The following is a 12,205-nucleotide window of genomic DNA, read 5'->3' as shown; positions in this document are numbered from 1 at the left end:
TTTGACATGCTACTGATTAGCATTAGCGATTTTACATGGCGATTTCAACACCTCCAAACGTGTTCATGAAAACTACAACTAAGATGCATGTTACAATCAAACAGCTGGTGCGTAATAAGTGCAGTACTTAGGTTTTTTTTTTTAATTTATGTATTTTTTTGTCATAAAAAAATACAATCATGTGTGCTTATGGACTGTATCCCTGCAGACTGTATTGATCTACAGTATATTGATTAACAGAAAGAAACAACCCTTTTGTGCGAATGAGTGTGAATGAGTGTAAATGAGTGTAAATGGGGCGAGGGAGTTTGTCACGTTCAAACACTGAGGACATCTATTAAACAAGACAAAAGGCAAGGAATCAAACAGAGACAGAATTCAATTTGGACTCAATATTGAGGAGAGACATGGCCACTGCACTCTCTGTACAGTCCTGCACCACGCTCTGACGAAGAAGGTTTTCGTCTCCTCTTTTATTCAGATGTTCAATGTTCACGCACCAACACATGTCACAGCAGGAATGGGAAGTATGTAAAACAGTCATTGTTTTCGGTCGCTTTGAAGACCAGGAAGAGGATTTCTCGGGCTCGGGCTCTTCCTGGATCCAGCTGGGGCAGGTGTTGGAGGACAATGGATAACCCCTCCCGTCTCCTGACCACAGTGACTTCAAGAGGGCAGCGGGTCGTAAATAGCGTTGACCTCGGTTACCAAATAGTTGGAAGAGAGTTTGTGAAATACTTCAGAGAGAGTTCGTTTAACACTTCAAAGAGAGTTCCTCTGGAAGTTGAGCAGATCCTGCCATCTGTCCGTGTTGAAATCACAGTGGCGTTTCACGAGCCTTCTTCCTCTTGTTAGGCCTCGAAAGACAGCATTCATAATACAACGTTTCTTTTGTGATAACTTACAAACAATTATTCCAACAGAGTTTTTTTTTGCGTTGGTGCACTAATTGTAAGTGTATCTTGTATTTTTTATGTTGATTTAATAAAAATAAAAATAAAAATGTATTTTTAATTTTTATTTTTATTTCTTGTGCGGCCTGGTACCAATCGATCCACGGACCGGTACCGGGCCGTGGCCCGGTGGTTGGGGACCACTGCCGTAAAGTACCGGTAAAGATTGGTTGAAATATGAACGGTACACATCCCTACTCAACGACACCAATTTTAGGTACTACTGTATGTGTTAATAAATGTTAATTACAAATGTGTTTATTCTGTAAATATTGTACTTATTATACACCATATGTGCCATCGTAACCGGACATGACGTCACTAGCAACAAAGGTATGGAAATACGTTACCGTTTGATTTCACGTGAAGCGATACCCGGTAGTAGACAGAATTTGGTCACTACCCAAAGTAAAAAAATCGGTAGCCATCTGTGGGCGTCAGCCTTTTATTTTTTGGTGCGTAATAAGTACAATACTTAGAGTTTCAACACTTTTTAGGGCACAACAAAAGACTAGATTTAGCAAAGACTAAACGGATTAGCCAACACACCATAAACTATACACTCCTGCCACATAACGTCTTGGACTTGCAACTGTAATTGCAACTTCATGTTATACTTGAAAATATGATAATAAAAAACAAGCTATAACAACTGGACGGCAGTTATCATAACCAGCTAATTTTTTAAATCATATTTATCAACACACGCAAAAGTATCGAAAATTGGTATCGTAAAGTACCGGTAAAGATTGGTTGAAATGTGAACGGTACACATCCCTACTCGACGGCACCAATTTTAGGTACTACTGTATGTGTTAATAACAAATGTGTTTATACTGTAAATATTGTACTTATTATACACCATCTGTCCCATCGTAACTGGACATGACGTCACTAGCAACAAAGGTATCATTATCTTCCGTGAATCATACACGACTGAGTAATAACTGGATTCAAGATGTGAAACAAGTTGGACAGGCTGAGAACTGGTCCTGGGCTTGTTGTGTCTGATGCTCTAAGCTCCAATGTTACCTAAAAGCCCCTTTGTTTCATATTTTGAAAACACATTTTTGAAGTGTTTTGGCCTTTTTGTCCTTAAAAACGGACCTTTTGTCAAACTGGCAAAAGCAGAGAGTTTCAAAAACCAAGAGAGCTTGTTGGTTTGTGTTATAAGACATGAGTTTTAAACCTAACTTAACAAAATGCAAAAGTTATTGATTTACAGGTGTCGGTTTCCTTTTGTGCAGTGGAAGACGCGCGTGAGTGAACCTTGTAACACAAACTGCTGATTAAAAATGTTGGGCTCTGATTAGAAATATCATGTACAAGTAATACATCTCAATGATGCACAAATACGATACAACACGCCAGGGTTCTGAACCGCTTTGACCCCGGGCCCAACTTTTCCACTATAATTTCAAATATTAATACTGAATTAGACATCCAACACTTGATTTAAATTATGATAAATGGGTTGTACTTGTATAGCGCTTTTCTACCTTCAAGGTACTCAAAGCGCTTTGACACTACTTCCACATTTACCCATTCACACACACATTCACACACTGATGGAGGGAGCTGCCATGCAAGGCGCTAACCAGCACCCATCAGGAGCAAGGGTGAAGTGTCTTGCTCAGGACACAACGGACATGACGAGGTTGGTACTAGGTGGGGATTGAACCAGGGACCCTTGGGTCGCGCACGGCCACTCTTCCACTGCGCCACGCCGTCCCCAATTTTAATGGTATTCAGTATTTATATCTCACCTACTTATGGTTTAACCTTGTCAAATGGCATGTGTTAATCACAAAGATTGTCATTAAGGCTGATTACAAAAATAAATAGTAATCAAACATACTGCAAAAAAAGGGGCTGATGTTCATTCACCTACAATTACACAGTGCTAAAATAAATAGTCTGACCAAATTAATAATATGTTTCTTAAATAAACTGTCAATAAAATTAAAGTGCAAATGAAAATACACCTTCAACACTTTAGTCATAATTTTTGCGCTTCTCTATGACTTTAGCTCCAGACTTCTTCTGTTTGTTTGATATTGTCATTACTGCCACAAGTGGTGGAAAAGTGTGTCACAACTGAGTACCACTGCGACACACAGCTGATAACAGATATTGGGCCCTGGCCCTATGGTTAAGAAACACTGTAATACGCCATCAAGTCAGCCGTGTTTGCGGTTTCTGAGCCAGAGTGGAGAAAAAAAAAGTGTGTTTGTGTGGACAGTCTTTATAAAGGGTTTATCTGAGAACAACTCACCATCTTCATCGACAGCAGCGGGCGTGGATGTTTTGGAAAGCGACGGGGCTGCTTCAGGGCGGCTGGTGGGAGCGAGGGATTTGGTGAGGAGGTCTGAGTACTTCTCGGTCTGTCCCACAATGAAGTCCAGCTGAAGGTCCAAAGCTTTCTTCCTCTTTTCTTCCAGTCGAGACTGCTGCTTGTACTGGACCACCTTCAAGTGTAAAGGACAACAAATTAAAGTGGTAGTGGTGGATCACGGTGTTTCATCATCTTGTACCTTCTCCACATTGCTCCAAAAAGCCCGCACTTCCTTGGCAATAGAAGAAGCCACCCTCCTGATTTTAGAGTGCTCGTCTCGCTTTGCTTTTTCCTCCTTCTGCCTCAATTCTTCGTGGTGTCGCATCACCATTCGGACCACCTGATGACATCAACAACAGCGTCACACACATCTTACAGGCATCAGGCATCACCGCAGGGGGCCAGAGAAGCCACAAATGTTTTTCATCCGTTACTCTAGATCAGCCGTGTCCAAAGCTAATTGTCTGAGGGCTTGCAGCACTTGACACAAAATTTGTTTGAAGCTGTCACTGCTCAAAAAAAAATTATGAATCAAAATCTATGTTGTTATAAATTACTAACATATTCAAGGCTCTAATTACTTCACATCAAATATTCCACATTGAAATTTTTTTGGGGAAAATATTGCATATTTTGTGTGATTGGCATATAAAAGAAACAAACAGAAAAAGAAAAACGAATTAAAACTTAAGTGTTGAAAGTAAAAATATATACATATATACACATATACACACATAATATATACATACCTACATCCATACATACATATATACACATATATAAATACACATTAGAGATGCGCGGTTTGCGGGCACAACCGCGGATTATCCGCGGGTCGGGTCGGGCGGTTAAAATTAAAAAAAATTAGATTTTAAATAGATTCAGGTGGGTGGCAGTTAAACCAATTGGTAAATATATATACATAGTTAAATGTTGTTACCCACATACGAAAAACGAGCAGGCACCTGCAGCATATGCCACAACAGAAGAAAAAAAGAAAAAAAAGAGATGGACACTTTTACGGAGCGGAGAAGGGACGCCTCGCCGGGGTCCGGGACCGAGGCCCCTTCCCCCGAGAGGGCCCCACCGGGAGCCGTAGCTGAGGCGATCCGCGAGAAGGGCCCGACGCACGTCCAGGGTCACCACCGCGCCCACCGCACCGACACCCCGCCTCGTCCGCCTTCGCCGCGGCCAGCGTCACGCGCAGCAGGTAAGCAGCTTACCTGCCCGCCACCCCCGTGGCCGGGGGCTCGTAACAGGGGTCACTCCGCGCGCTCCGCCCGCGCAGCTTACCTGCCCGCCACCCCTGTTGCCGGGGGCGCGTAACAGGGGTCACTCCGCGCGCAGTGCGCTCACGAAAGGGGTGGGGCTCACCCTGGTTGATATAGACAGCAGGACGGTGGCCATGGAAGTCGGAACCCGCTAAGGAGTGTGTAACAACCCACCTGCCGAATCAACTAGCCCTGAAAATGGATGGCGCTGGAGCGTCGGGCCCATACCCGGCCGTCGCCGGCAGCGAGACGCGCTTGGAGGTGCGCTCAGCGCGGCTCCCATATGATTGCGCACTGGTGTGCGTCTGGGTCGTGACAGCGTGGCACGCGAATGTCTGTACTGCATTGGATCAGTCTCCTTTCTTTAACAGGCAAAAGCTTTATAACCTCACTAATGCCTTGCATCGTCTATATTAGATATATAACAACGGGCGGGTGCGGGCGGGTGCGGTTCTGATCAAATGTTAGATCGGGTGGATGGCGGATGGTTGACGACTTTCTGATGCGGTTGCGGATGAAATAATTGCCTATCCGCGCATCTCTAATACACATTTACATACATACACATAATATATACATACTTACATCCATACATACATATATACACACACATACATGTACACACACACACATTTATATATACATATACACACATACATACATATATATATATATATATATATATATATATATATATATATATATATATATATATATATACATATACACACATACACACATACATACATACATACATACATACATACATACATACATACATACATACATACATACATACATACATACATACATACATACATACATACATACATACATACATACATACATACATATATATATATATATATATATATATATATATATATACATACACACACATACACACACACACGTACATACAGTATATACACACATACATACATATATATGACTTTTTTTGAAACTTATGATTGGGGCCCTTTTGGATCCCAAAGATTTTAGCGGGATATTTTAAACAGTCATTGTTATAAAAACAAATTTAAAAACACATCGAAATCAAAGTTATGAATTATTGACATATTTAAGGCTCCAATTACTTCACATCAAATATTACCCTTTCAGATATATTTGAGGAAATTTACTAGATTGTGTTTTTGCCATAAAAAAACAGGGTTTTCTAAGTCAAAATCAGAATCAGAATCGTTTTATTGCCATTGTTTGAGAACGGGTTCACAAACTAGGAATTTTTCTTGGTGCAATCGTGCAACATAAAACACATATAACACAGATTTGGTAAAAATGGGTAGAAAACCTTCAAAAAAATAATGAAACAAAACAAAAAACAAAATATTGACAGAGAGATCTGAAGTTCTTCTAGAGATTTAGGCATTGAATGAAATAAAATAATAATTAAGATGACTTATTTTTAAATTTTTTATGACTGAGACCCTTCCAGGTCCCCAGCACCGGACTAAAGGGAGTCCTAAAAGTTCAACGAATCTCTATATTGTATTGCTTTTAAAAATGAAAAATGATGATGAACCAGTCTTAGTAATGGAGTAATAAACGCACCCTCTTGAAAGTGTCCTCCTACCTTTCGAGCCACTCCTCTCTTCCAGCGCCTCTCCTGGGCAAAGTCTGCAGACAGCCACTGCATCTCCTCACACAGATAGTCCCACTGCACTTTGGGCCGCGGCGGCTCCATCAGGCGAGTCAAACGCTTGGTGGACCAGCAACCTTCACGCTTCAGCGACAGAGTGCGGTGCTCGATGTCGGCCTCCTACAGAACCACCACCAGCAGAGGAACATTATCATCTTTACGGGCGCGTGATTTTCATGGGCGGGAACCTTTGGTTCCGTACATGTTCCAAAAGGGTACACATAATATTGATATTAAAATATATAAATATTTGTCAGACTTAATTTCAAATAGTATCAACAAGCCACGTGTTCTTTTTAAATCTATTAGTTCTGTTCTTAATCCGAATCCAGCCACTTCACTGGAGATGACAAGGGAAACTTGTGAAAAATGTCTCTCCTTTTTTAACGACAAGGTTGCTACTATTCGGGCAAATCTTTCTCCTTCTCCATTTAGTTTCAATGTGGCCACTCGGTGCTCGGCTGTATTTTGTCAATTTGAGCCTGTGTCCATGCCTGAGCTTACAGGAATAGTCGACAAACTAAAACCCTCGTCCTGTCCCACAGACCCAGTCCCCCCTCGCTTTTTTAAAGAAGTTTGGGACTCTATTGACTTGTCTGTTAGGGACATCATCAACAGCAGCTTGATTTCTGGCAGTGTGCCCTCTTTTTGTAAAGGAGCTGTTGTTGAGCCTTTGATCAAAAAACAGGTCTTGATCCTACAAGTTTGTCAAATTATCGGCCCATTTCTAAATAACCTTTTGTGTCAAAAATTTTGGAGAAATGTGTTTTGGCACAACTACAGCCTCTTTTAGATGAAAATAGCACTTTAGATCCATTTCAGTCTGGATACAAAGCTTTGCACAGTACTGAATCTGCACTTTTAAAAGTTTTTAATGATTTGCTTTTAATATCTGATTCTGGCAGCTCTGCCATTTTAGTGCTTTTAGATCTTCCAACTGCCTTTGACACAGTCCACCACACAATTCTTTTAGATCGCCTGAGAGACTGTGTGGGTGTCAGGGGGACTGCATTAGAGTGGTTCAGATCCTACCTGTCAGAAAGGTCCTTCTCTGTCAGGCTGGGGGACGCCACTTCTTCTTCTGCTCCGCTTTACTGTGGTGTCCCCCAGGGATCTATCCTAGGCCCCATCCTGTTCGCTCTATATCTCCTCCCTCTTGGAGAGATTTTTAAGAGGCATGGAGTGTCTTATCACTTTTATGCAGACGACTATTTCAAAAGGCCACGGCCCCCTGACACCCCTTCTCAACTGTCTATGCGACGTCAAGGCTTGGTTAGCCCAAATTTTTTTAATAATGAATGAGGGAAAAACGGAAATTTTAGTGTTTGGTCCGACCCTCACTGACTTGGGACCATCGCAAAATGATGTGCGTCCCAAAGTCACCAGCCTTGGCGTCACTATAGACAGCGATTTTAAACTTGACAAACAAGTCAATGGCGTTTTAAAATCGTGTTTTTATCATCTGCGTCTTTTAGCAAAGGTAAAACCGTTTTTATTTTTTAACCTTTTTGAACAAGTCGTGCATGCTTTTATTTCAAGTGGCCTGGACTACTGCGATGCACTTTATGCTGGCATTAGCCAAAAAGCTCTCTCCCGGTTGCAGTTAGTCCAGAATGCGGCAGCACGACTTTTAACAGGGGCCAGGAGACGCCAGCATATAACCCCAATCCTTGAGAGTTTGCACTGGCTCCCTGTTCATTTTAGAATTGATTTTAAAACCTTGCTGTTTGTTTTTAAAGCTTTACATGGACTGGCACCTCAGTATATCTCGGACCTCATCCAAACTTACAATCCTGCGCGCGCTCTGAGGTCCGAGAGCCAGCTCCAGCTCGTGGTGTCCAAGACGAGACTTAAAACCAGGGGAGGCAGGGCCTTCTCTGTGGTCGGCCCTAAGCTCTGGAACACTCTGCCCCTCCATATTCGAACTGCTCCCACAGTGGAGTGTTTTAAGTCTCGTCTTAAGACCCACTTTTATTCTCTGGCTTTTAGCACTACGTGAGTTGTGTGGTCCTTTGTTGTCCTCTGTGTTTTTAAAATGTTGCTTTCTATTTACTGTTTTAATTGGTTTTACCCTTTGAAATTGTTTTTAATCATATTTATTTTTTATTGTTTTTAATTGTGTTTAATATTGTTGTGCAGCACTTTGGAAACATTTTGTTGTTTAAATGTGCTATTTAAATAAAGTGGATTGGATTGGATATTGATATTGACACGTAGTGGCCCAGTAATCGTTTATTTCTCCGTTGTATTTTTATGATCGCGAGAAGCCAAAATCGAAATTGGATGAACTGTCCCGCAGTGGGAAACATTCACTCCAACACTGGCCTGATTTTGATTTCATGACATGCAGTGGTGGCAGAATGTGGAGCAGTGTTGGGTGTGACGCTCATAGAAGAAGACATGAACAGTCCACTCACATGTTTGGCCAACTCCACCATGTTGCCGCGCCGCTCTCCGCGAGGTCGCTGAGGAGTGGACTGATCCAGCGGCGACGAGGAGGAGCTGTAGCCCCCTGCAGATGATGGGGACACAAACTTGCCGTGAGGCCCCCGGAGAGGGGACGACTTGTCTAGGCGGGAGGACGTCCAATCAGTGCCGGGCGAGGGTTCCAGGTGGGAGGAGGAGGAAGTCGAGGGCGAGATCCTGTCTGCGATCCACTTGCTCACCTGAGAAACAAAGAGGAGGGACTAAGAGGTGAAGGTCAAAGCCTCATGCGAGAAGAGCAAAGCGTGCATGCATGACTAGCGTGCTCCCTAAAAGCCACAGTGCACCCCCACAAGAGCCCCTCCCTGAGGTGTGCCGCTGAACCTCCCTGGGGGCACTTACCTTTCGGAACAGCGCCTGTCTGTCCGTCCTGCTCTGTCCATGCTGGAAAAACACACATGACTTAGCATGCCGCTGATAATCACTAATCAAACATACATGTCCAAAGTAACATGCAGGTGACGTGCATAAACATCAGGCTACCAAGACACTTTAAAACAGGGCTGCCCAAACTTCCTATACTGAGAGTCACAGACCGACAAATCAATTTGCTACTTTTCATCTTCAAAACCTGCACACTATAGAAGAACAACTAGAACATTTTATTTAGGCAGAAATTTCGTGTGAACGCTGAAGATCCAAAGTCGAACTGAAATGCTAACAGTTAGCACGCTGGCCGGACAGTCTCAAGAAACAAAAAATATGAGCAAAAGGAGCTAAGTAAAAAAGCTAGCATGCTAACGGGTACGATGCTAACAATGGCATGCTTACAGTGAAATACCAAAATATATGACACTAAGCTGTATACCTGCTAAATTAGCTAAAACATCTATCATGCTAAAATGCTAACTGCGTCAAGTACCAAAATGTTACTCTGAGGTGTGCACCTGAAATGTATCAAAATGCTAGCATGCTAACGGTAGAATGCTAAAAAAACAGACACAACTGGTATAAAAGCCGCATCCACTAAATTTTGGAAGAATAATGTATTGTATATTAGCTGCACCAGACTATAAGTTGTGAAATTAGTTATTTACACAACATTTTCTAAATGTTTATTTACATACCTAAATTGTTGCCAAACGGTGCCTGTAATAGGGCAGTAAAACGGCTGATCAAACAAAACTGATGTCATGGTCATGGACCCACTAGCTGCGCAAGCTAGCTCTCCAATCAGCTAAACAGACTCAATAACTCCACAGTGACGTTTTGGCGAATTTACTGAGGAATTAGTGAAACTGAAACAATACGAAAAGAATGCCGTTGTAAGTTAATGATACTAACACAGACACTCGTAAACATGTTAGCATATTAGTTCATGCTAACGACGCTAGCTTCCTTACATTACGATAACACGTACAAATATACATGAAAACACTCCTACAGACATCACACATGGGAGACAGTTTCAGTAAGTTTGAATGAAAAACGTTAGTTGGAGTGATGAATGAAGAATCCATATGAGTAAAACCGCTATGGATGGCTAGAAGACTGAACAACAATTGTACTTCCGATTGAAAGCACTAGTCTGAAGAGTAGGGCAATGCAGTACAGGCAGCGAGCAAACTTGTCCAAAAGATGGCACCATAGCACAAATAATACACACCTATTCAGTATATTTGCTTGTTTTTTTTTAGTTTTTGCTTTATGGTTTATAACTTAGCCGCAGTTTTAAAGCTGCAGGAGTTAAAGCGCAGGAAAAAAGTAGCGGCTTATAGTCTGGAATTTACAGTAGTTACTGGCCACAAATGGCCCCTGGGTCGCACTTTGGACACCCCTGCTTTAAAGAAGAAAAACTGCATTTAAGATTATAGAATTGGGCTCTTAAGGGGGTTGCATCATGTCGAATGTCAGTCAGTGGAGACCTCCTCCAAGGTCAAACAAGCACAGATTTACTTGAATGTTCTACTCCGGGGTTTTCCCAAATGTAAACAATCGTGGCGCAACACCTTCAAAATATTTTTTTTTAATAAAACACTTGTTTCAACATGAACAAAATGATGTATGAATGGATATAGTGTATATAGTTTATTTACGACTACTGGCTATAATACGTTTAAAAAACAACTCAGATATCATAAAAGTGTTCCTCGTTGCTTTATTTTGAAAATAAAAACCTGTGCATCTAAATACCTGTCAGCTCGTCGCACACCTAAACAGAGTTGACACCCGGCAAAAGTAAGGAGAAAATTGAATCGAGAGGTATTTTAAGCTAATTAATGCATTTGTTGTACAAGCCTGTGTTAATTACTGTAAATATTTTGACATTACGACATCCAACTTTACGCTCTTCCGACCTCCGTCTGGACATGGCGGTGTGGTGTGCACTTGTCCCCGTTATGTGTGCTCTTCTTCGGGCACTCCAGTTTCCTCCCACATTCCAAAAATATTCACGTTAGCTTCATCGGAGACTGTAAATTGCACATAAATATAAATGTTCGTGTGAAGGATTATTTATATACAATTTATGTGCCTGCAATTGGCCATGCTAATTTGAGTTAGCTTGTCTATGAGCTAGTCCATTGTACGTTAGCATTAAGCTAGCGGCATTAGAAGTCAACCTTCATCCTGCATAATTACCGTATTTTCCGCACTATAAGCCGCACCTAAAAACCACAAATTTACTCAAAAGCTGACAGTGCGGCTTTTAACCCGGTGCGCTTTATATATGGATAAATATTAAGATTCATTTTCATAAAGTTTCGGTCTCGCAACTTCGGTAAACAGCCGCCATCTTTTTTCCCGGTAGAACAGGAAGCGCTTCTTCTTCTACGCAAGCAACCGCCAAGGTAAGCACCCGCCCCCATAGAACAGGAAGCGCTTCTTCTTCTACTGTAAGCAACCACCCGCCCGCGTAGAAGAAGAAAAAGCGCGCGGATATTACCGTACGTTTCATTTCCTGTTTACATCTGTAAAGACCACAAAATGGCTCCTACTAAGCGACAAGGATCCGGTTCATGAAAAGACGCAATCTCTCCATCCGCACACGGATTACTATTTCACAGCAACTGATATTCCTGTGAACCGCACTGTGGATACAACGGGAGCACGTACGGTGAATATTCGCACCACAGGGAATGAGAAGTCATCCTTCACTGTGGTTCTAGCTTGCCATGCTAATGGCCAGAAACTTCCACCCATGGTGATATTCAAAAGGAAGACCTTGCCAAAAGAGACCTTTCCAGCCGGCGTCATCATAAAAGCTAACTCGAAGGGATGGATGAAGAAAAGATGAGCGAGTGGTTAAGGTAAGTTTAAGTTTACGCGAAGAGGCCGGGTGGCTTTCTTCACGCAGCTCCGTCCATGTTGATATACGACTCCATGCGCGCCCACATCACGCTGGTTTTAATATATTATTAAAGTTTGACTGACCTATTTGACTGTTTTTTTGACATTCCTTTAGCGCAGTTAGATGCGGCTTACAACACGGGGCGGCTTATAGGTGGACAAAGTTTTGAAATATGCCGTTCATTGAAGGCGCGGCTTTTAACCCAGGGCGCCT

The 12,205-nt window shown here is 42.1% G+C and overlaps 1 protein-coding gene across 1 annotated transcript in view; it reads right to left on the bottom strand.

The window, feature by feature from the left end:
- The window catches only part of srcap (Snf2-related CREBBP activator protein), a 77,267-nt gene that overhangs the window by 48,453 nt on the left and 16,609 nt on the right, over positions 1–12,205 (bottom strand). Inside the window, 5 exon segments of the mRNA XM_061927493.1 lie at positions 3,229–3,421; positions 3,488–3,628; positions 6,154–6,339; positions 8,637–8,885; positions 9,046–9,087. Coding sequence (XP_061783477.1) covers positions 3,229–3,421; positions 3,488–3,628; positions 6,154–6,339; positions 8,637–8,885; positions 9,046–9,087 — 811 coding nt within the window.

This window comes from Nerophis lumbriciformis, linkage group LG32 (genome assembly GCF_033978685.3).
Source record: "Nerophis lumbriciformis linkage group LG32, RoL_Nlum_v2.1, whole genome shotgun sequence".
Classification (NCBI taxonomy): domain Eukaryota; kingdom Metazoa; phylum Chordata; class Actinopteri; order Syngnathiformes; family Syngnathidae; genus Nerophis; species Nerophis lumbriciformis.
The sequence above is the reverse complement of the archived record's forward strand: the minus strand, read 5'-3'. Positions and strand labels throughout refer to the sequence as shown.